At 45.2% G+C, this 21,933-nt stretch overlaps 1 protein-coding gene across 4 annotated transcripts in view; it reads left to right on the top strand.

The window, feature by feature from the left end:
- PTPRG (protein tyrosine phosphatase receptor type G) overlaps window positions 1-21,933 on the top strand; it is a 735,948-nt gene that overhangs the window by 623,776 nt on the left and 90,239 nt on the right. For all 4 annotated transcript variants that reach the window (XM_063661893.1, XM_054483420.2, XM_063661892.1 and 1 more), the window contains exons 9-12: window positions 6,081-6,265; window positions 9,694-9,802; window positions 16,124-16,173; window positions 17,804-18,581. In XM_063661893.1, the coding sequence (XP_063517963.1) occupies window positions 6,081-6,265; window positions 9,694-9,802; window positions 16,124-16,173; window positions 17,804-18,581 (1,122 nt within the window). The remainder of the gene's footprint in view (window positions 1-6,080; window positions 6,266-9,693; window positions 9,803-16,123; window positions 16,174-17,803; window positions 18,582-21,933) is intronic.

The following is a 21,933-nucleotide window of genomic DNA, read 5'->3' as shown; positions in this document are numbered from 1 at the left end:
TAGAAAACTTACCTCGCCTTGGGGGCCAGAGAGCTGCCGGGGAAGTGGGCTGAGCAGAGGCAATGGGGGGTGGTGGGGACTATGGCAAAAAAAAAAAAAAAAAAAAAATTGAGTACACACTCCCGTCTAAAGGAAATGATTGCTCTCCTGCTCTAGCTCACCACTGCCACGTGTGGATGCAGGTGTAATTTTAAAGCCCATATTTATGTGTAAAATATACCATTTTTTTAACACTGTGTGGGCCATAGAGTGTGTCCATGTACATGCCATTGGGCCTGAGGCCCACAACTTTGGGTTTATCCGCAGTGTTCCCTCGTAATCCGCACTGCAACCTTGTGAGGAAGATAATTGCTAGACCCTAGTCACCCATTTTATAGATGCGGACACAAGATTTGCATGGGTCTGGCTCCAAAGCCCACACTTTCTATTATACCAGCTCTTCCAAACTGATCTATAAAATTATGTTTTGCTGCGTTTGCCTGTTTCCTATTTGGACTTTTGAGGGAGGTGTTGTTTGAAAGAAGGGTTTCCATCACTTAAAGAGCAAGCAGAACTTTGGAAGCACAAGGCACAGTGGTGTCTGCCTGCTCGCTTGCCTGAGTTATTTGACGGCTGTCTGATACTATCGTTGCCCCAGTCGCCAAGCATTGGTGGTTTTTGTTCCCTCTGTAGACTGAAGGCTTTTCTTATTAGCAGAAAGCATGAGTTAAAGACCAGAGACAAGATCCTCAATACATTTGAGGCTCCTGGCAGTGACCCCAGGAATGAATTGTATGGCACTGATTTGTATATGGAATCCTCTTCAATGGAGGACGCTCAAAACAGCATCCCTCATTTCATCAGAGAAACGCGAGCCCCTGCCAAGGGTACCAGTGATAAGGAGCTTGGTGGTCCCTGCCTGGGAGATGCTTGCAGCTCAGTCAGAGGGACACAGAGGTGGGTAGGTGGTGGGGACAGAGGGTGATGGGCACACAGGGTGAGGAGGGAAGCAGTGAGAGTGCAGGAGGACACGGGTGGCCCATCGGCCTCAAAGGGGAAGCAGGGTGTTGAAGCTGGATTTTTTTCTTTTCCTTTTTTTTTTTGAGATAGGGTCTTACTCAGTCAACCAGGCTGGAGCACAGTGGCATGATCAAAGCTCACGGCAACCTCCACTTCCTGGGTTAAAGTGATCTTCCCACCTTAGCCTCCTGAGTGGCTGGGACTATAGGTGTGCGCCACCACACCTGGCTAATTTTTGTATTTTTTTCTAGAGCCGGGGTTTCACCATGTTGTCCAGGTTGCTCTCGAACTCCTGGCCTCAAGCAATCCACCCACCATGGCCTCCCAAAATGTTAGGATTACAGGCATGAGCCACCACGCCTGGCCTTGAAGCTGGATCTTTAAGGGGGCTGGGGTGGGGGCTGGCCAGAGATGAGTCCGTGAAGAGGAAGATGGCAAGCCATGAGGCTGACGATGTGGAAGGGGAACATGTCACACAGGACCTGTGGACCACGGGAAAGACTAAGGATGTTACTCCACGTACAACCAACTTTCTGTTCATTCAGCAAATATTGATTGAGAGCCCACTACATGCCAGGCACTGTCTTAGATGCAAGGTAATGAACCAGACAAGACAGAAAAGGCGCCAGCCTTGTGGAGCTTCCACCTAGTGGGGGAGATAGATAATTACAGATCGTCAATGAAGTCAATAATACAACTCCACGTACTAGTAAGTGCTGGGAAGAATCTAAGCTCTGTGAAGGAGCAGGCCTGTCAGCCTGTGCTGAGGGGCAGAATTCAGTGCCAAGAATACAGTGCAGTTGATAATTGTGTTTCAAAAAAAGCCTTGGCCTCTCCTTACCATCTCAATCTGGGATCAGCACTGATCCACGGGCCGAAACCTACTCCCCACCACCTTTTGTGTAACCATGAGCTAAGAATGGTCTCTATATTTTTAAACAGTTGGAGAAAAATCAAAAGAATATTTTGCAACACATGAAAATCCTATGAAACTGAACTTGTGTCCATAGATATTTCTGTTGGAGCACAGCCACACTCATTCATGTTTACATACTACCTGTGCTGCTTTGTGCTTCAGAGGTGGAATCAGTAGTGGCTACGAGAGACCATGTGGCCTGCAAAGCCGAAAATATTTACTATCTGGCCCTTTACAGAAAAAATGTTTGCCATCCTCTATTCTAGGCCCTCCTAGTACTCTGCAAATGCCTCCTCCAAATTTGGCCCAGTATAGCTACAAAAAGCCACTACCCAGGATGTGGGGTAGAGAGCAGAAGAGACAACTCTCATCAGACTGCTCTGCCTGCAAAGCCCTGGCGTCACGCTCCTCCTCTCATGTGTAATCAGGGACAAGCATGGATCTTTGGAGGCTATTACGTTACAGAATTCCCTTCCTGGCAGGTGATCCCGTTAGAGTGAGGCCAGATCTACCTCCTTTGCGAGCTTAACTCAGTATTTTTTCATACATTGAGACAGTGAGATTCTGTACCATCATTCAAGACAATGACACTAAGCTCTACTTATTGACGAGGAAATATACCCATGAGTTGTTGAGTAAAACAGAACAACAAAAAATTCTAGGGCCAGGCATGGTGGCTCACGTCTGTAATTCCAGTACTTTGGCAGGCCAAACAGGGAGGATCACTTGAGCCCAGAAGTTCAAGACCAGCATGGGCAACATAGTGAGACCCCGTCTCTATTTTAAAAATTTAAAATTAGGTAAGTGTGGTGGTATGCACCTGTAGTCCTAGCTACTTAGGAGGCTGAGGTGGGAGGATCACTTTAGCTCAGGAGGTTGAAGCTGTAGTGAGCCATGATGCAGCCACTGCACTCCAGCCTGGGTGACAGAGTGAGACCGCACCACAAAACAAAACCAAACATTCCATTCTAGTGCCATCCACATCCTATTCTATTTCTATCAAATTGTGCATATGTACTTTCACATGTATATAAAGAGATAACTGCATGTTGGAGTCCCAGAATGTTCACAGTCGTTTTCTCTGGGCACTGAGATTTGGGGTGAATTTTTTTCTTTTAACTTTCTTTTTACTTTTTTGTACTACTTGGGTTCCTTTTTAAAATATATTAACATGAATCATCTTAATGCACACAGAAAACCCCATCTATTTTAATTTCAAAAAATAAGAAGAATGGTTGCATCTGTATGTGGGTGACAGAATTATTTATGGGGGTATGATGTAACTGCCAGAGAGGGATGCTTCCCCATACAGTGTTCATTGCTATTTGGAGCAGGGGAATGAATGGTTTCAGAATAAGGAAGATAAATAAGAACATGGTGGGAGGTGAGAAAAGATAGAGAAGTTAGGAAATCTGACATGGTCATCATTGTGGGATATAGAAGCTTCCCAGTATGTACATCTCGGTTCGTTATTAGTATTTGGAACGCTGGGGGTGTAGCTATTTCCGGATCTTTCCCCCGCCTCCTCCATGTTCTGTCTTGAAAAACTATGAAGCCACTTGGAAGCCGGAGTATTTAAAAACAGTAGGTTGGCGCCACCTAGTGCCCACATTCTGTCACTCTGCCCTCACGTCTCCGCGGAAGCCTCCCTTCAGATTCTTTGTTTGATGTCCCTGCCCTGGTGGCATTTGCGCAGCGGACAGCGTGATGCCTCCCAGGGGTTCTGCGGGGCAGTGGGAATGCCTCACTAATTTATCCCTCCCTCCATCCCTCCCTCCCTCCCTTCCTTCCGTCTCTGTCGCACAAAGTGAACCTCACCAACTGAACTGGGGTTTGGCAGTTGAAGAGTAAAAGGTGGCCTCCCTGTCAAAACCAATCTGCTTTTCTCCACCTGCCAGGTCCTCAAAGCTGGGCCATGCGTCTCTGGCAGGAAAGCCATCCTGTTCCCCAGGGCTGCCTTGGGTTTTGGGCTCTTGAGTAGGAAATATGGGAGTCTGGCTCCTGGTGGGCTGCAGGGCATGTGGGTGGTCTTTGGAAGATGCCAGCGGGTCAGAACCAAGCCGTGGTCCCCTGGCCTGTCTCTGCCAGCATGCCCACTTCTTACCCGGTTCCTGCACCCAAACCAGAAGGTCCTCCTCACTCTCTCCTGCCCTCCTTACCCGGCACATCAGCAGGCCTCTGCGTTTTACCTCCTAACTGTAAAGCTCTAGGACCTGCCATTCCTCCCCGGTCTTCCAGCAATTGGCCATTGCCGCCCCTCCTCACAGGCCCCCTCCTCCACACTTGGCTTCTCTGGGGCCTTCTACACTCAGCTGAAGTTCAGGGGATCTTTGTAAAGCACCAACCTGATTGCATCACTCTGGGGCTCAGTTCTTTCCAGAGGCGTCCAAGGACTCGTGGGAGAAAGGCCAGAGTTCAAATCTGGCCCCAAGGCTTCTCACTGCAGCTACACCTGCGCCCTGCCTGCCTGTCTTCTCTGTGCCTTGCTCCAGCCCCTCAGACCTTCCCACCGGATCCCTTTACAGCTCCCACCCCCTTCATCTTGATAAGCGCTCAGCTCTCAGTTCCATGAACTTTCCTCAAGGGCGTCTTCCCTGGGTGCCAAAGCCTGAGCCACCTCTTCCTCTCCCTCCTCTCACTCCATCCTGTCCTGGCGTGCAGTGACAGCTCTGTGTGTGGGATTCTTTGGTGAGCCTCCATCTCTTAGAGTAGAGGTTCTCAGCCGAAGGTGATTGGCCCCCGCAAGCAACCTTTGGCAACACCTGGAGACATTTTTGGTTGTCACAAGTTGAGGACGGGGAACAGGGCTACTGGCATCTAGCAGGTGGAGGCCAGGGATGCTGCCATACAGTATACAGGACAGCCCCCAAGAGCAAGGCATTGTCTGGCTCAAGAGGTCATGGGTGCTGAGGGTGAGAACCCCTGCCCTGGACCTTCAGCTCCATGAAGGCAGGCAGCACGGCCACACGGGTCTGGACACCCCTGAGAAAGCACACATTTCCGGCTGACTGGATTGGACCTGTTGAGCATTTGTATAACTCATTCAGACCTGTCGAGGTCTCAACACTTTCATAGGTTTGTCTGTAAGTAGATTTAGATCCACCGTGTCCCTTAAACCTCTCAGCCCCAAGGAATAAGATGAATGAGCTTGACTTTTCCTTACACCCCACGTCAGGATAATTACACGGGGTTCTGCTGTTCCAGAGAAAGTCATCCTTGTGTTATGTGACTTTGCTTTAAAGTTATTTAAAGTCTCATTTTAAATTTATTTTTTTACACTTGGACCTGTTTACAGTAAGATTTCGTCTACAATTTTAGTTAGCGCACTCCACTAGTCCAATGGCCTGGCTTCTTCAAAACGTCCATCATGAAGAAAAAGGCTGTTGACCATGAGGCTGAAGTCAGGGGGACACAGTGATTAAGGATCTTTTGGAGACAGCAGGGAAGATTTGAATATGGACTATATATGAGATAATAGTATTGAATTCATGTTTAGTTTCTTTGATATGAAACTGGTGTTATGGTTACATAGGAGAGTGGCCTCAATCTTGGGAGATGCAGGACAAGAGTAGGGGAGAGCGTCAGAATGCTGCAGTGTTTACTGGCCTAGCAGAAAAACAGCTCTGTGTGTGTGTGTGCGTGTGCATCTGTGTCCCGTGCACATATGTGTATGTGCATTTGTGTCCAGTGCACGTGTGTGTGCATCTGTGTCCCTTGCACGTTTGTGTATGCATGTGTGCATCTGTGTCCCATGCATGTGTGTGTGCATCTGTGTCCCGTGCACGTGTGTGTGCGCATGTGCATCTGTGCCCCATGCACATATGCGTATGTGCATTTGTCTCGTGCACGTGTGTGTGCATGTGTGTCCCGTGTACGTGTGTGTGCATCTGTGTCCCGTGCACGTGTGTGTGTACATCTGTGTCCCGTGCACGTGTGTGTGTGCATCTGTGTCCCGTGCACGTGTGTGTGTGTGTGTGTGTGTGTGTGAGAGAACAATGTTCTCCCTCTCTCTCTACACACACAATGTTAAGAGGACCCAGGAGAAGGGAGCATGGGTGCTTCCTGTATTACTCTTTCAGCTTTTTGAGGCTGCAGTCCTTAGGGGCACGGATCGAATGGCGCATTGTTCTGAAAGCTCCCTGAGCTGAGCCCTGTGTATCTTCAGTTTGCAGCTCTCCACCCATCCACATGAAGGTGCAGCCTCTGAACCAGACGGCACTGCAGGTGTCCTGGAGCCAGCCGGAGACTATCTACCACCCACCCATCATGAACTACATGATCTCCTACAGCTGGACCAAGAATGAGGACGAGAAGGAGAAGACGTTTACAAAGGACAGCGACAAAGACTTGGTATGAAGCCCCTGCTCTTATTCAGGGTACATGCTGCAGAGAGGGACTCCTGCTGCAGCTCTCTGCCCGGCACTGCACAGTGTGCCAGCTCTGTGTCATCTGTGCTCACACTGTCTGGTGAACATGGGCACTGCCATTGCTGCGCTGCTCGAGAGTGCCAGGAAGGACAGTGGATGGAGCCTGCCTGGGCGCCATCCTGACCTTACACTTAACAGCTATGCAACCCGGAGAGCCGGTTCATTTCTTTAGATTGGTTCCTTTAAAACTGACTGCTTTTTCTTTCATTATTAACAAACAGCCTCAATTAGGCCCTTTTCATCTGATGGGATTATCATAAATACTAAATGAGCTATGCAAGTGTTCAACAGGTCCTATATAACTATATAAATATTAACTATTATTTATTACAATCATTCTCCTCTTCCTCTTCCTGTACTAAAGCTACTGCTGCTAATGTCACCACCACCACTGTCCACAGTCGCTGCCACTTCCCTTTGTCACATTTGTTCTGCCTTACACATTTCCAATACCTGCCAAACCCCTACAGCTGTGTAATATTTTATCTCTTTTCTCAGACACTCAAATACTATACTATCTGACCTCACTTTGGGCTACACGTGCCTAATTCAACGTCTCCTCTTAAAATTTGCATAAATGTTTAGTGTCCAACACACAAGCCCCTTCAGAACAGATGTTTGCAGAAGCCATCTCCTTCCCTATAAAAGCAAACTCTCCACAACTCCTGTCTTTTTTTTTTTTTTTTTTTTTTTTTTTTTTGAGACAGAGTCTTGCTCTGTTGCCCAGGCTGGAGTGCACTGGCACAATCTCGGCTCACTGCAAGCCCCGCCTCCCGGGTTCATGCCATTCTAATGCCTCAGCCTCCCAAGTAGCTGGGACTACATGTGCCCGCCACCACGCCTGGCTAATTTTTTTTTGTTTTTAGTAGAGACAGGGTTTCACCATGTTAGCCAGGATGGTCTCCATCTCCTGACCTCGTGATCCGCCCACCTTGGCCTCCCAAAGTGCTGGGATTACAGGCGTGAGCCACCGCGCCCGGCCTACAACTTCTGTCTTTAAGTCTTGGCCTAAAAACTCAAAGTGACACATTTGGTTTGAAAGCCTTGCGTTTATTGTTAATCAAAGGAAGGCTCTGGAATAATGAAACCCGTAATCGTATATGCACATGAAAAATGCAATAGCACCAAGTGGGATTCTTAATGACTGTTATCACTTTTTTTCTCCAATACAGAGTCCTCCGGGCCCATTCAATCAGTTATAGAATAATACTTTTCATATTTCTTTAGATGAAGATTCTTTTACTTCATTTCCATTTATATTTTCAATTTCCCCACTAGACATTGTTATCTGGGTCACATTAGGGAATGATGAGCTTCGTGAAATCAGAGAGGAATCTATTGAAAGGCACCCAAGGTTATGATGTATTTTAACCTTTCTCTTGTCACAACTGGAAGTCCATAAGGGATTTTTCTCTTTCTGAAGTGAAGATGGCTTGCATTAATCAGCAGAAACCATCTAGGCGCTTATGCAGTTTCTTGTTCTAAGTGGAAAATAATTAAACATGCAAAGATGAATAGATACCGTCTTGGAGTGAATTCTAATAAATCCCTGCATAGATGGAGTGAAGATTTCGCTCTGAACAGAAGATGAGGTCAGAGGTTTAGAGAGAGAATGAAGCTTAAATTAGTTTCAGAGAAAGAGAGAGATGTAGAGAAAAACATGCATTGACAGCAACTTCTTTCTTACAGGAATTTCTAGGGCTGGTTATTTTCTTTGGGGACACACAAAATTAATTTTTCTAATTCCTCAACGAGTGAAGAGTGCTGACTTAGTGGCAACAAAGCTATTCTCTAACTCATGGTTATTGTGGCCCAGAAACCTGGAAGTAATACATATCATTTGAGCAGCATTTTCTAGTGGGCATCCGCCTTCCACATCGTCACCACAAACCTGTGGGCAGGTGTTATTGCCCGCCTTTTCCAAACGAGATCAGTGAGGCTTAAAGTTAAATAGCACGGCCCTAGCGTACCCCTCTCACTAGGAAGCTGCTTTCAAGGCAACAGCAGCAGGTGTGGCCACAATAACATTTTAATACCAGTTCAGAGGTTTTCAATAGCTGCGTTGGGAAAACCCACTCCCAATCGGTGGTTAAGCTCACAGAGCTGCTTCTATACTTGGCCCAGAACACATGCTTTGATGATAAGACAACTCATCTATTAAGAAGAGTCTTTGAAAATCAGTTGCTTTTGTTGTTCGTTTCTTTAGGAAGCAAGTGCTGCCTGTTTTTTAGGTAGTTTCCATTTTCTCATTTTTAAAGGCTGTCAGAATGAAACTGTGAGGAAGAGGGACCTGGATTTGGCTAATGTTTGACCAGAGGTTGGCAAACTTTTTTCTGGAAAGGGCCACATAGTAAATACCTGAGGCTTTACAGGTCATGGAGTCTCTGGCATAACTACTCAACTCGCCATTGTAGAATGGAGGGAGCCATAGACCTACCTAAACAAATGGCCATGGATGTGCCAATAAAACTTTATTTATAAAAACAGACAGTGGGCCACAGCTTGCCAACACCCCTATGTTAGCCAAGTGGCATTCTTTCTGTTGCTTGGTGTGGTCTACCTCTGAGCAAGGTTTGCTGGGCCTATGTTATATAATTCTCACAAGTACCTATGAAGTAGCTCTTCCTCTCCCCATTTTACAGAAGATAGCAGAGGCTGAAAGAACTGACTCAGAACCCCATAGCTTGTGAGTTGTATGAGGAGACTATGTCCTCTGCCTTCTAGCCTGGTTTTCTTTCTTGCATCATGCCCCATACTCTGCGTAATAAAAATACAGCGAGGCCTTTAAACTGTAAAGAAACAGACCTGGGCAGGCAGGGTAGCTCACGCCTGTAATCCCAGCACTTTGAGAGGCTGAGGCGGGCAGATGATCTGAGGTCAGGAGTTCGAGACCAGCCTGGCCAACATGGCGAAACCCCGTCTCTACTAAAAATACAAAAATTAGCTGGGCTTGGTGGCGAGCTCCTGTAATCCCAGCTACTCAGGAGGCTGAGGCAAGAGAATCACTTGAACCTGAGAGACAGCAGTTGCAGTGAGCTGAGATTTTGCCATTGAACTCCAGCCTAGGTTACAGAGCAAAACTTCATCTCAATAAAAGAAAAAAAAAAGAATAATGTTATTCTTTCCTGTGTCCTGAACATTTCGGTGTTGAAAACAGGTTCCCAAAGAAGTTCATAAAAATAGATTCCCAGGCAGGGTCCAAGCGGTCTTTCCTTCCAAAGTGAGCCTTTGGTCAGCAGGGAAGCATCACATCTGTCAGGCTTTGTCACGGCACTCAGGTTTGGCTTTAGAATGCCAAGTGTGCCCTGGCCTTCAAAACTAACTCACTGCTTTTTCCTTCTTTACTTACAGAAAGCCACCATTAGCCATGTCTCACCCGATAGCCTTTACCTGTTTCGAGTCCAGGCCGTGTGTCGGAACGACATGCGCAGTGACTTCAGCCAGACGATGCTGTTTCAAGGTGAGGCTAGCTTCCCCTCCTGTGGTCTGGGGCACCCCTGAGACTCCCTCCCAGTGCTTTCTGCTTCTTCCTGCTCAGGTGCTGGGGAAGAATACAACAAGCCTGGCGGAAGAATCAGTGTAAGGTTTTAAAGCCTATGCAGAAAGCCCTAGTAATTTAGGTCTTTTAGGTTGGAGGTTTTATAGGCGGAAGAGGGGAGAAAAAACAAAGCATTTTTGATTGTTTGTTTTATTGTTATTTTCCAACTGTGGGGAACCAAGTACTCGGGCCTTTTTCTCGGTCATTGTCCAGCGCTGTGTCAGATCACACAGTCACTTCCAAATTGTACCGTTGAATATCCTCTTTGTCTTTCTAACGTGATTCAGTTAGCTGTTCTCTCAAAAACTGCAGCCCAAAGCAGCTACACCTCACCCTTCCGACTTGCAAGCCACACAAACAAGCCCCCGCATGCAGGATCCTTGAGAGTCCTGGATCTAGATAGATGGTCCTGATGACTTAGGGACTAATAGAAAGATGTAGGGCCAGAACTAGGGTGAAGCAAATGGGATATTTGCCTTTGCTCAAAATTTTAAGGGGCACCAAAAAATTGAGTGACCAAGAGACATAACGTTTTAATGGGATTTTTGTTTGTTTGTTTATTTTGAGATGGAGTCTCGCTCTATTGCCCAAGCTGGAGTGCAGTGGGGCAGTGTCGGCTCACTGCAACCTCTGCCTCCTGGGTTCAAGTGATGCCTCAGCCTCCTGAGTAGCTGGGATTACAGGCACCTGCCACCACACCCAGCTAATTTTTTGTATTTTTACTAGAGACGGGGGTTTCACCATGTTGGCCAGGCTGGTCTTGAACTGCTGACTTCGTGATCTGCCTGCCTTAGCCTCCCAAAGCTCTGGGATTACAGGCGTGAGCTACCACGCCCGGCAATGGGATGTTTTTTAAAAGCAAAATTAGGCTGAGTGTGATGGCTCACACCTGTTATCCCAGCACTTTGGGAGGCTGAGGTGGGTAGACCACAAGATCAGTTCGAGACCATCCTGGCCAACATGGTGAAACCCCGTCTCTACTAAAAAACACAAAAATTAGCCGGGCGTGGTGGTGCGTGCCTGTAATCCCAGCTACTCCAGGCTACTTGGGAGACTGAAGCAGGAGAATCGCTTGAACCTGGAAGGCGGAGGTTGCAGTGAGCCGAGATCGTGCCACTGCACTCCAGGCTGGGCAACAAGAGTGAAACTCTGTCTGGAAAAAATGAAAATATAATAAAATAAATACAAAAATAAAAATAAAAGCAAAATTAATGTAAAAATCTCATGAATAAAATATCTGAATTTTAAGTAGAGATAGATACACTCTGTCTTACTTGCGCCAACCTAATCCCAGTCCTGGTTCCAGTATTATTTAGGCAGCTATGGGCTGTAGCCACGGGCCATAGTTTGCTGATTTGGTTTGATGACAGGGGTTAAGACCAGCATGGAAGTAGGGACCAGGGTGCTGGACTCTGCTCTGCCAGCCTGAGGTCCTCTTGGATCAGGTCCTTGACTTCTCAGGTCCTCAGTTTTCCCTGAGGGAAAACTTACCTGTCAAATAAGAAAACCACACCAGGTTAACCAGGCCAGTGGTGAACCCTTTTTGAGTTACAAATCTGATGAAGGTTTGGACATTTTCCCCAAAAAGTGCTAGAATTTTGCATACAACTTTGGGGACCCAGTCAGGCATGTGAGTTGTGGACCAGCAGCAGCAGCAGCGACAGTAAGATCTCCTGGAAGCCTCATTTGAGTAGTGCACATTCATGGGCCCCTCCCAGACCAACTGCATCAGAATCTTACCTGGGGCGGGGGGCGTTACCCAGGAATCTGAGCTTTCACAAGTTGGCCCTGATGGCCCTGGGAGCTGGCAGGCATTGTAAGGGGTTCTGGAGTGAGGACCTCTTGTCTGAGTCCCGGCTGCCTTTTGGAAGCTGCGCAACTTTGAGAATGTTTCTTAACTGCTCGAACCTGTAGTTTCCCAATGCAAAAAGTGGCAGTATCCATAGTACCTCCCCACAGGGTCTTTGTAGAATGATGTGGGGTAATGGATGTTAAGTCATTCACATAGTGCTAGTTACTGGCACTATGTATAAATCCCCCCCTTAGTATTAGTATATAAAAATAATAAATAACAAACCTAGGATTAGAAGCCCTCCAGCCTAGATTTCCTGCAAGGATGCCTTCTGGCTTGAACATTTTCCATTTAGTATTTAAATATTCTTTGCTAATGTTCACATTGATCTCATCCTTCCATTTAAACTAATGGAAATGAGCATAGCTGCATTTTTTTCATAAATAAATCATGCTCCCTGTGCCCACCTTTACTGGGAACATACTGGTCTCTTTCCCTGTGTCGAGGAAGGACTGCAGGCCAAGGCCGGGTCTGTGCTGGCCTAGGGGAGAAAGAAGGAAGGCAGACTGGGAGCTTGCTGAGGCCGGGGCCCTTGGAACTTCGGACACATAAATCATGATTAGGCCTCCCATGTGCTCCATCCAAGAGCCTAGAATCTGCAGAACTGCCTTACCTGATTAATAGACCCAGAGCTCCCTGGCTTCTGCATGGACTTTGAAAAATTAAATGTTTATAGTATAATGTAATTCAAAAAGGCCCTGTCAGCTAATAAGTTCAAGCATGGAATAGTTTAAATGTCTGATCACGATGACTTGCTGAAAATGGCCAGTGTCTCCTTGTCTACAGACTTTCTTTCCTCAGAGGTGGACATGAGTTTACTCATTACATATATTGGCGTTTATCCCTCTATGTTGATAAGGGGGCAAGTTTTAAAATGGAAAGAAAAAAGATATCTCCTTTTTCAGAATAATTAGGTTTCTCAGTAATAAATTTAATCTGGCTTGGGAGCATTAGGAAGCCACATGGAATATTTACCATATTATAGTAAATATAACACTATTTAGGTTGTATGTAACATTACAATAAATATGTTTACCTTACTGTGGAAAATATAACAATAATATAACAATAATAATAGCAAGCAATATTTGTAGAATGGCTCACAGTGACAGCATTTTTACATAAGTTATTTCATCTGAACCTCACTTTATGGCAGCTGGTACAGTAGGGGTTATTTTACAAACAGGGAAATGATGGCTTGGGTGCAGGTGACTTCAGAAAAACTCTGCTACTAAGCTGAGTTGGGTTTTCTTATTGCAAAGCCCAATCACTAACACACAGCAGTGGCCCACCCCAAAGAGTAAAAATTACCAAATACCTGCAGTCTTCAACAAAAGGATGAAAATATTGATGGAGATATTCAAAGCCTTTTTGCAGTTCTCAACAGTCATGGAAAATGGGAGTTTATATGCTTCTTCTTTGAGCTATAGACCCATCCGTGGCAAAGCCCATGGATCCTCTCTCAAAATGGTTTTAGATAAATAAGTGAAATACACAGGAAATGAACCAATTATATTCAATACAGTTGTCAAAATATTTTAAACATATTTGGGATATAATAATATATGTGATTTTTTAAATTAAGGTATTAAATGACAAGTGGTTGGTCTGTTAGCTCCAGTGATTTTTGAGTAGTGATGAACATCAATGATATTCCAAAATAGCTACAACAACTCTAAGGCAGTAAGAAAATATCTGAGATTTCAATCAGAGACAAAGCTGCAGGTCCTGTGAATGCAGTTGAGATTGGTTGCCTACATGCATAGTAGAAAAAAGGGCACCGTTGCAGTGAGAGCTTGGAAAAACCCCATTAGGCCCATGGACCCTAGGTTAAACACTCCAGATCTGAAAGGTCCTGTAGAAGCTTCTAGTCACAGGGCTATCAGTGACCCCAGTGGATATTGACCCCAATGGAGATTGTTCAAGACCAGTGGAAAGCCACATGCTGATGGAGTGGCTGTTCAGTTTGTTGGCATTAAATAGATCTCCTTTTAAAGGGCAGGTAAAGTAGTTCCTCCTGGGAATCTTTTTTCCTGTCTTAACTAGGGGAGGCATGCACACCTGTCTGAAGCATGAAGTATTGATCTTTGAGCAGCTTGATGATCATGGGAGGCTGTATTTAGGCTGGGTGAGACCCCCGTTATTTGCTTTCTTTGCTGCCTTATTTGACCTGGGACCTACACATGTTTGACTTTCCAACTATGCAAAATGGGTATATCATCAGGTCAAGGTTGCAGACTCTGGCATCCATGGGGCCAGGCAAGGGGCATGTACACATGAGGGGAGTGCCATCAGTGGGAAATTGGAGACCATGTGGCCACCTAAAGGGGTTGATAGACACTCAGCCCCAGCTGAATGGTGCCCTGCTGGAAGGTGAGCCTAGTTTTGCCAATATTGTGAGTTTTCAGATAAGCAAGAGATTGAGAGCTTTAGATAAAGCTACCATCTACAATATTGGTGGCAAATTCTGTTTTGTTTTGTTTTGTTTTTACAAAAGTTTGCAGGCCAAACAAAAATATATGTGGGTCACTTGCCACTTCTGGTTTTGGTAACTATCATAGCAGGTACAAGTGTTATTATAGCATTTTTGCTAATCTCTCAGTGTATATAGGAAGCAGCTTTTCAGTTTATATAGCACTTTTGTTTTTTGAAAGAACCACATAGAAGCAGTTTGATGGGGTTTTTAAAAAGTCATGTTATTAGCATTATTTGCAATAGCCAAAAGGTGAAAGCAACCCAAGTGTCCATTGACCGATGAAGGGATAAACAAAATGTGCTATATACACACAATGGAATATTATTCACCCTCAAAAAGGAAGGGAATTTTGATACATGCTGCAAGGTGGATGAAGCTTGAGGACGTTATGCTAAGTCAAATAAGTGAGACACAAAAGGACAAATATGTATGATTCCACTTATATGAAGTATCCGGAGCAGTCAGATTCATAGAGAAAATACCGTGATGGTTGCCAGGGTTGGGGGAAGGGAGAAATGGGTTCTTTAATGCATATAGGGTTTCCGTTTTGCAAGATGACAAAGTTTTGGAGATGGATAGAAGTAATGGTTGTACAACTGTGTGAACAACCTTAACACTACTGAACCATACACTTAAACATGGTTAAGATAGTAATTATTTTATTTTATTTTATTTTATTTTTATTTATTTATTTTTTTTGAGACAAAGTCTTGCTCTGTCACCAGGCTGGAATGCAATGGTGCGATCTCTGCTCACTGCAGCCTCTGCCTCCCGGGTTCAAGTGATTCTTCTGCCTCAGCCTCCCAAGTAGCTGGGACTACAGGCGTCCACCACCACACCCAGCTAATTTTTTGTATTTTAGTAGAGACGAGGTTTCATCATGTTGGCCAGGATGGTCTCAATCTCCTGACCTCGTGATCCGCCTGCCTCGGCCTCCCAAAGTGCTAGGATTACAGGCTTGAGCCGCTGTGCCTGGACATTTTGTTAAACTTTAAGATGATAAATTCTGTCATGTATTTTACCATAATCTTAAAAAAAATTTTTTCTAAGTTATATTGTTTAATGATAACACATAGAAGAACAGAGCTACAGGAAGAAATAAACACCAGAAAGGGTAATGTATGGTTAATATGAAATCATTAGACCATTTAAAACAATTGGCAGTAGCTTACAGGATTTTAAAATATAGGTAGGAATAAAAATATAACAGTACACAAAAGGTAAGGTGGGCAAATAGAGTTAAATTATTGTACAGTTCATTTTTAATAAGTGGTGAAGTTACCAATTTAAGGTAAACAGTAATAAGTTAAGGATGGATAATTAGAATCACAAAAAGGATAAGAAATCATGACCAAAAAGATAGTAGAGGAGGAACAATGGTGTAATACGATTCCATTTAAATCAAGTTCAAATACAGGTAAAACTGACAGAATCCAAATAGTGGCTAGCTTTAGGGGTGGAGGTGGATATTGACTAGACGCGGGCACAGGTACACGTTTTCTCCAGCAATGCACTGGCGATATGTCTTTATATTACTGTGGGAGTGGTTACACAGGTGTTTACATATGTAAAATTCATTCAACTATACGCCTATATCTTATGTATTTTACTGTATGTAAGCTTTTACCTCAATAAAACAGAAAACAGTAAAAATTGAAAAATAACTTTTTAACTAATAGCTTAAGACAGGGGTCAGCATGCTACTACCCACAAACCAAATCTAGCTCTCTGCATGTTTTTGTATGACTCGTAAGCCAAGAAGGGCTTTACATTTTTAAATGGTTGGAAAAAATCTACAGAATAATATTTTGACATGTGAAAATTATATGTAATTCGGATTTGTGTTCATAAGGAATGTCTTGTTAGAGCCACAAAAAAAGTTTTATTGCTTAAATGTAATTTCTTTGTTTCTCAGCTAATACCACTCGAATATTCCAAGGGACCAGAATAGTGAAAACAGGAGTGGTAAGTAGAGAATGGGAAATTGCTTTGTCCTGGCTCGTTGTTAATTTGCTTGCAGTTAAAACTGTCACCACGAAGTGGCAGTATAATGTTGTTAAACTGCTCAGTGTAAAGCGGTTATGGTAAAGAAAAAATAACATTATTCACTTTTTACAATTCAGGACCTTATGAACACAAGCTGTGCAAGCTGTGCAACAGTGTTAGGTGGTTATATTGTATAATTTTGTGAAGGTAAAAATTCTTCATATTTTTAGTTATGATTTGTGGGATCAGACAATGCGGGACCACAAAGGGGTTAAATCTGTTCCAACCCTTTCATTTGACATATGCTGAAATTCAGAGGTTGTCATTTGCCTAAAGTTATATGGATCCTGAAAATTTCTGGAACCAGAATTAATATCTTAGTTTCCCCATTCCTGGTTGGTATAATGAATAATTAAAATACTAATCACAGTAGTGGTGATAATAATAATAGCCTAAAATTCACTATGCTCTTCCTGGGTTTCAGGCACAGATTATTTTATTTACTTCTCCAGGCAGCCCACAAGATCAGTGTTACTGTTGTTCCCGTTTTACCGATGAGGAAACCGAGGCTCAGTGAGTTACAGTAGTGTGTCCAGCATCACCCAGCAGGCAAGCTAAAATTAGACTAATGGCTCAGAGCAGCACTTCTTGTTTTCCTAAGATACCTTATGTGAGTAAAACCCCCAGATTTGAGCCCCAATTTAGTATGGTGGTAAGAACAAGCCGAGTCTTGGACCCAGGCAGCCCTGCATTTGTGCCTTCCAAGTCATGTACCTTGTGTAAGCTCTTTAACATCTCTGTGTCTCAGTTTCCTCACCTGCAAAATGGGGTGATGATCATGCCTGCCTCCAGAGTAGCATGGAAAGCCCTGGCACACAGTTGGCATTTGTTAATTGGAATTGTTGTTATCGTTGTTGATGTTGTTGTCATCTGTATGGGCTCAGATTTTCCCACGGATAAACTTAGAAACTGAAAGGTACAGTGACTCTGCAGTGCCCAACATGGAGATGCAGAGATGTAAACCAGTGCCCAGAGCATGCAGTGCAGAGCATGGCTCCTGCCTCTGACCCTGTCATTGCAGACCTGGGCAGCCTGCTTTCCCTCCTTGTCCACCCACTTCCTCACTGGGAGACGGTGGGGTTGGACTGGATCACCCAGTATCTTTCCAGACCTAGAGCTGAGTATCTACTCAAGTGTCAAGTGATATACATAAAATCAAAGGTCTTCTGCCTCTCATCACCCCAAGTACAGATGACCATCTGATTTTTCCAATTCATGACTTCTTTGTGGTGTAAGTCAGCTTTAACACTACTTAGTTTTTTTGGCACCTAGCCTCATCTTGGGTAATATCAGTGAAAAGCTGAGTTTGATTCACTAGTTAATGCTTTTTAATGTGTTCACAATTATAAAACCATTAAAAATAAAAGTTGATTACCCATGGACCACCTAATGTCAACTTTATGCCATACATTGGAAAACTCCATAGCATAGATGAGTAAAATCCTCGGAGGGTGACAACCAGGGCCTCATTCCCAATCTTAATTTCTGATGCTTCTCTGCTTTTTCTTCTTCTGCCTTTTTTCCACCCTTGCCGGGTGACCCTTTCCAGCCCACAGCGTCTCCTGCCTCTTCAGCCGACATGGCCCCCATCAGCTCGGGGTCTTCTACCTGGACGTCCTCTGGCATCCCATTCTCATTTGTTTCCATGGCAACTGGGATGGGCCCCTCCTCCAGTGGCAGCCAGGCCACAGTGGCCTCGGTGGTCACCAGCACGCTCCTCGCCGGCCTGGGGTTCGGCGGTGGTGGCATCTCCTCTTTCCCCAGCACTGTGTGGCCCACTCGCCTCCCGACGGCCGCCTCGGCCAGCAAGCAGGCGGCTAGGCCAGTCCTCGCCACCACAGAGGCCTTGGCTTCTCCAGGGCCCGATGGTGATTCGTCACCAACCAAGGACAGCGAGGGCACCGAGGAAGGAGAGAAGGATGAGAAAAGCGAGAGTGAGGATGGGGAGCGGGAGCACGAGGAGGATGGAGAGAAGGACTCCGAAAAGAAGGAGAAGAGTGGGGTAACCCACGCTGCCAAGGAGCGGAATCAGACGGAGCCTAGCCCCACACCCTCATCTCCTAACAGGACTGCCGAGGGAGGGCATCAGACTATACCTGGGCATGAGCAGGACCACACTGCCGTCCCCACAGACCAGACGGGTGGAAGGAGGGATGCCGGCCCAGGCCCGGACCCCGACATGGTCACCTCCACCCAAGTGCCCCCCACCGCCACAGAGGAGCAGTATGCAGGGAGTGATCCCAAGAGGCCCGAAATGCCATCTAAAAAGCCTGTGTCCCACGGAGACCGATTTTCTGAAGACAGCAGATTTATCACTGTTAATCCAGGTAAGCAGTGCAGGTCTTCTTTGAGGGTTCCTGCTTCTGTGAATAGTCGTACCCTTTTTCAAAAAATTGGGAGCAGAAGGTGAAGCTTCAGAAAGTACTTAATAGTCTTAGAATCATATATGCTGTCATAGAAAAGGTACGCACATGTGAAATGTGTATGTGTGTGTCCCTATTTTACTCCAAAAGCCTACTCTCTTATGCTGGAGTAAGTCTTTCTTTGGTATTTGTTTTCTTGCCTCGGAATAACTCCAGGGACTTCAACCAGGCAATGATATAAATGAATAAAAAAAGCCATCGATCTTAAGAAGTTTATTTATTAAGATTTCATTCCATATTCATTATATAATGTATCTACAAATGGCTAGTTTGGTGCCGGGGACTGGTCAGGGTGCTGTCCCAGGGGATCCTGGTCCCTGCCTAGAAAGTTTAAAGGGGAAGGCAGACAGATGACAGACAGTGGCTAGCTGGAGCGCATGCCCAGAAGTTAGGTAGCAGGATCGTTAGAAAGCCAGCAAGCTAGATGGTGGTTAGTCGGCAAGCTAGATGGTTAACTGGCAAGCTGGAAAACTAGCTAACTGAAGTTTTCGTTTGTGAAATGGTAATAGAGGAAATAAACAGGATGCTGTCCAAGAGAATTATGGAGAGGATAGGGACCTACCTTAATTAAGAAAGGCCACTCTGGAGAAGTGGCACATTCATGGAAACCTACAGAATGAAAGGCTTCAGCTTGGGGAGAGCTGGTATTGGCCCATGGTCCTTGCCCAAGAAATACGGCCCTCTCTCCCAGAGCTCCCATTGCTGTGGGAATGAGCCCGTGTATAGACAGTGAGGCCAGGGCATGAGATCCTCATCTTACCCTGCCTGGTGGCAATTTTGTTGCTCTATCATATGCTCAAATCTTAATGAACTGTTCTGATAGTTTCTGCAAGGGAGCCATAAGCATGAGGAGTTGTTATTGTTGTGAGGGCTTTTCTTAATAAGAAATTCTTCATTTTGCCAGACTACAAGATGTTTAGCAACAATTTTTTTTGCGTCTAAGCTGTTGTGGAGTTATAAGAGTGCAAAAAAAAAGCAACTGGTAAATATTTATTTGCTTTTGCACTTGTAAACATTAAAATTCATCTAAAGCTGAGATCTCGTATGTTAAGATACAACTTAGAATAAATTTTCATGTTTTGAATTACTTTCCTCTTAAAGCTGGTATGAACTAATTTTTTGAAGTGGGGGTCTCCTGTGGGTATTGCTCACTTTAGCTGTGATTTGGGGAAAGGTGCAGAGTAGCCTTTTGTGGAACTGAGTGAAGGAAATATGGGGCCACTTGGGAAGCTGTTTCTGTATGAACAAGGACATTCCCTCAAGGAATTACTTTGAAAAAGTTGAATTTCTTGTATTTGAAGACACTGAAGAAACATGTATGGAATGCCCACTGTATAAGAGGCACCAGGCTAGGCTTTGGCAGTAGAACATAGGTAACACAGACTTCTCTTCTCTTGGGGTTTGCGTTCTGGTAGGGGAGCTTGAGAATATGCCAGTAAACAAATATATACCCTTAAGTAGCCTTAATTGCTACAGTTGGGGAGCGGAGGGACAGTGTAGCTCTGAGTGGTCAAGGATGACCTCTGAGCAGAGATCCAAGCGGTAAGAAGGAGCTAGCCATGCAAAGATCCAGGGAGGGGAATTCTGGGCTGCAGGAAGAGCAGGTCCAGAGACCCTACAGTGGGGAATTGATTTGGATCAGTTGAGGAGCTATCAGGCCAGTGTGGTTAGACCAGAGAGAGTGAGAGGGAGAGGAGGGGATGGATTTAGAGATTGATGGAGGTGCTCTGGAAAGGTACTCATTGACCACGCTGAGGATTTTGTTCTACTAGAAATGAGAAGCCAGTGGTAGATCTCGGCTGCAGTGTTACTTGATTGATTTTTTGAAAGACCTCTCAGGCCTCTGTGTGGAGATGATATAGGAAGGCAGGAATGGATGGAAGAAGCCCCGTTAGGAGGCAGTGGTAATGGTGGCTTGAACCAGTGTGTTTTCTACGAAGACAGGTGGTGGACTTGGAATTGATTTTCAAGCTTGAGTGTTCAGCCTCTGGACTATGGGCTCTGGCAAAGTAGCATTCTCAGTCTGCTCCTCTTAAACATTTGTTTGACCACATTCCTGAAAAATATGGCTGCTGAGAGCTTAGGCTGGGAGTATTTACAGTTTGAGAGATGGGAGAGAGGCAGGGACTGGGACCGCCCCAGGTAAGTGGAAATGAGTTCTTGCCATTGGAGTCAGGTTCCGGATTCCAGAGACAGGAGAGAAGAAATGGATGGTAAACTTTGGGGGCTCCCTACTCCAGGTATGAGGTGTGTAGGTCCTCAGCTTCCACCCTACAGAAATCTGAGAATATCTACAATCTTGGCAGAGTGGCTTTGGGAGTCAGATCAACCCAGTTGGCTCTGTCCCTTACTCACTCAGGGTCCTCAGGTAAGTCTTAGTCCCGTGTACTCATTTACAAAGTGGAGCTAATGATCATGCTTAATGCCGAAGGTGGTGTGGCTGTGGAGACCCCCTCACTGTCACTGACAAATAGGAGCTGTCAGCAGCCCAGGTGCCACACAATGATGGCGACTGTGAGGAGGCCCCCCACAGCCCTTTCCTTTGCTATTGTCTGTGGACATTAAAGCTACTGGTCCCCAAGTAGCTGCCATTAAAAATGACCTCCAGATGGCCGGGTGCAGTGGCTCACTCCTGTAGTCCCAGGACTTTGGGAGGCCAGGGAGGGTGGATCGCTTAAATCCAGAAGTTCATGACCAGCCTGGGCAACATGGTGAAACCCCGTCTCTAGAAAAAGTACAATTAGCAGGGCATAGTGGCTCATGCCTGTAGTCCAGCCACTCGGGAGGCTGAGGTGGGAGATCACTTGAACCTGGAAGGCAGAGGCTGCAGTGAGAAGATCACACCACTGCACTCCAGCCTGGATGACAGAGCAAGACTCTGTCTCCAAAAAAAAAAAAAAAAAAGGACCTCCTCCTGAAACTCAACACTGGTAAATCAGAGCTTTCCCTTATCACCTTCAGCTCAGTGAGAAGGTCCACTTCTGAAAGCTAAAAAAACTTCCTTCAAAATTTCAAGCAGTTCAAATCTGAGAATGGTGGTGATGATTGTTTAAGCCAGAGATAAGCAAACTTTTTCAGCTAAGGGCCAGAGAGTAAATATTTTTCAGTTTTGCAGGCCACAGGTCTCTGTTGCAGCTACTTAATTCTGCCTTGTAGCACAAAAGCCACCACAGACAATACACAGCTGAGAGGATGTGATAGTATTTCAATTAAAACTTTGTTTGCAGAAACAGGCAGTGGGTCTGATATGGTCCAC

The sequence above is a fragment of the Pongo pygmaeus genome, chromosome 2 (genome assembly GCF_028885625.2).
Source record: "Pongo pygmaeus isolate AG05252 chromosome 2, NHGRI_mPonPyg2-v2.0_pri, whole genome shotgun sequence".
NCBI lineage: Eukaryota > Metazoa > Chordata > Mammalia > Primates > Hominidae > Pongo > Pongo pygmaeus.
Note: the sequence above shows the minus strand (reverse complement) of the source record. Positions and strands in the feature narration are given on the sequence as shown.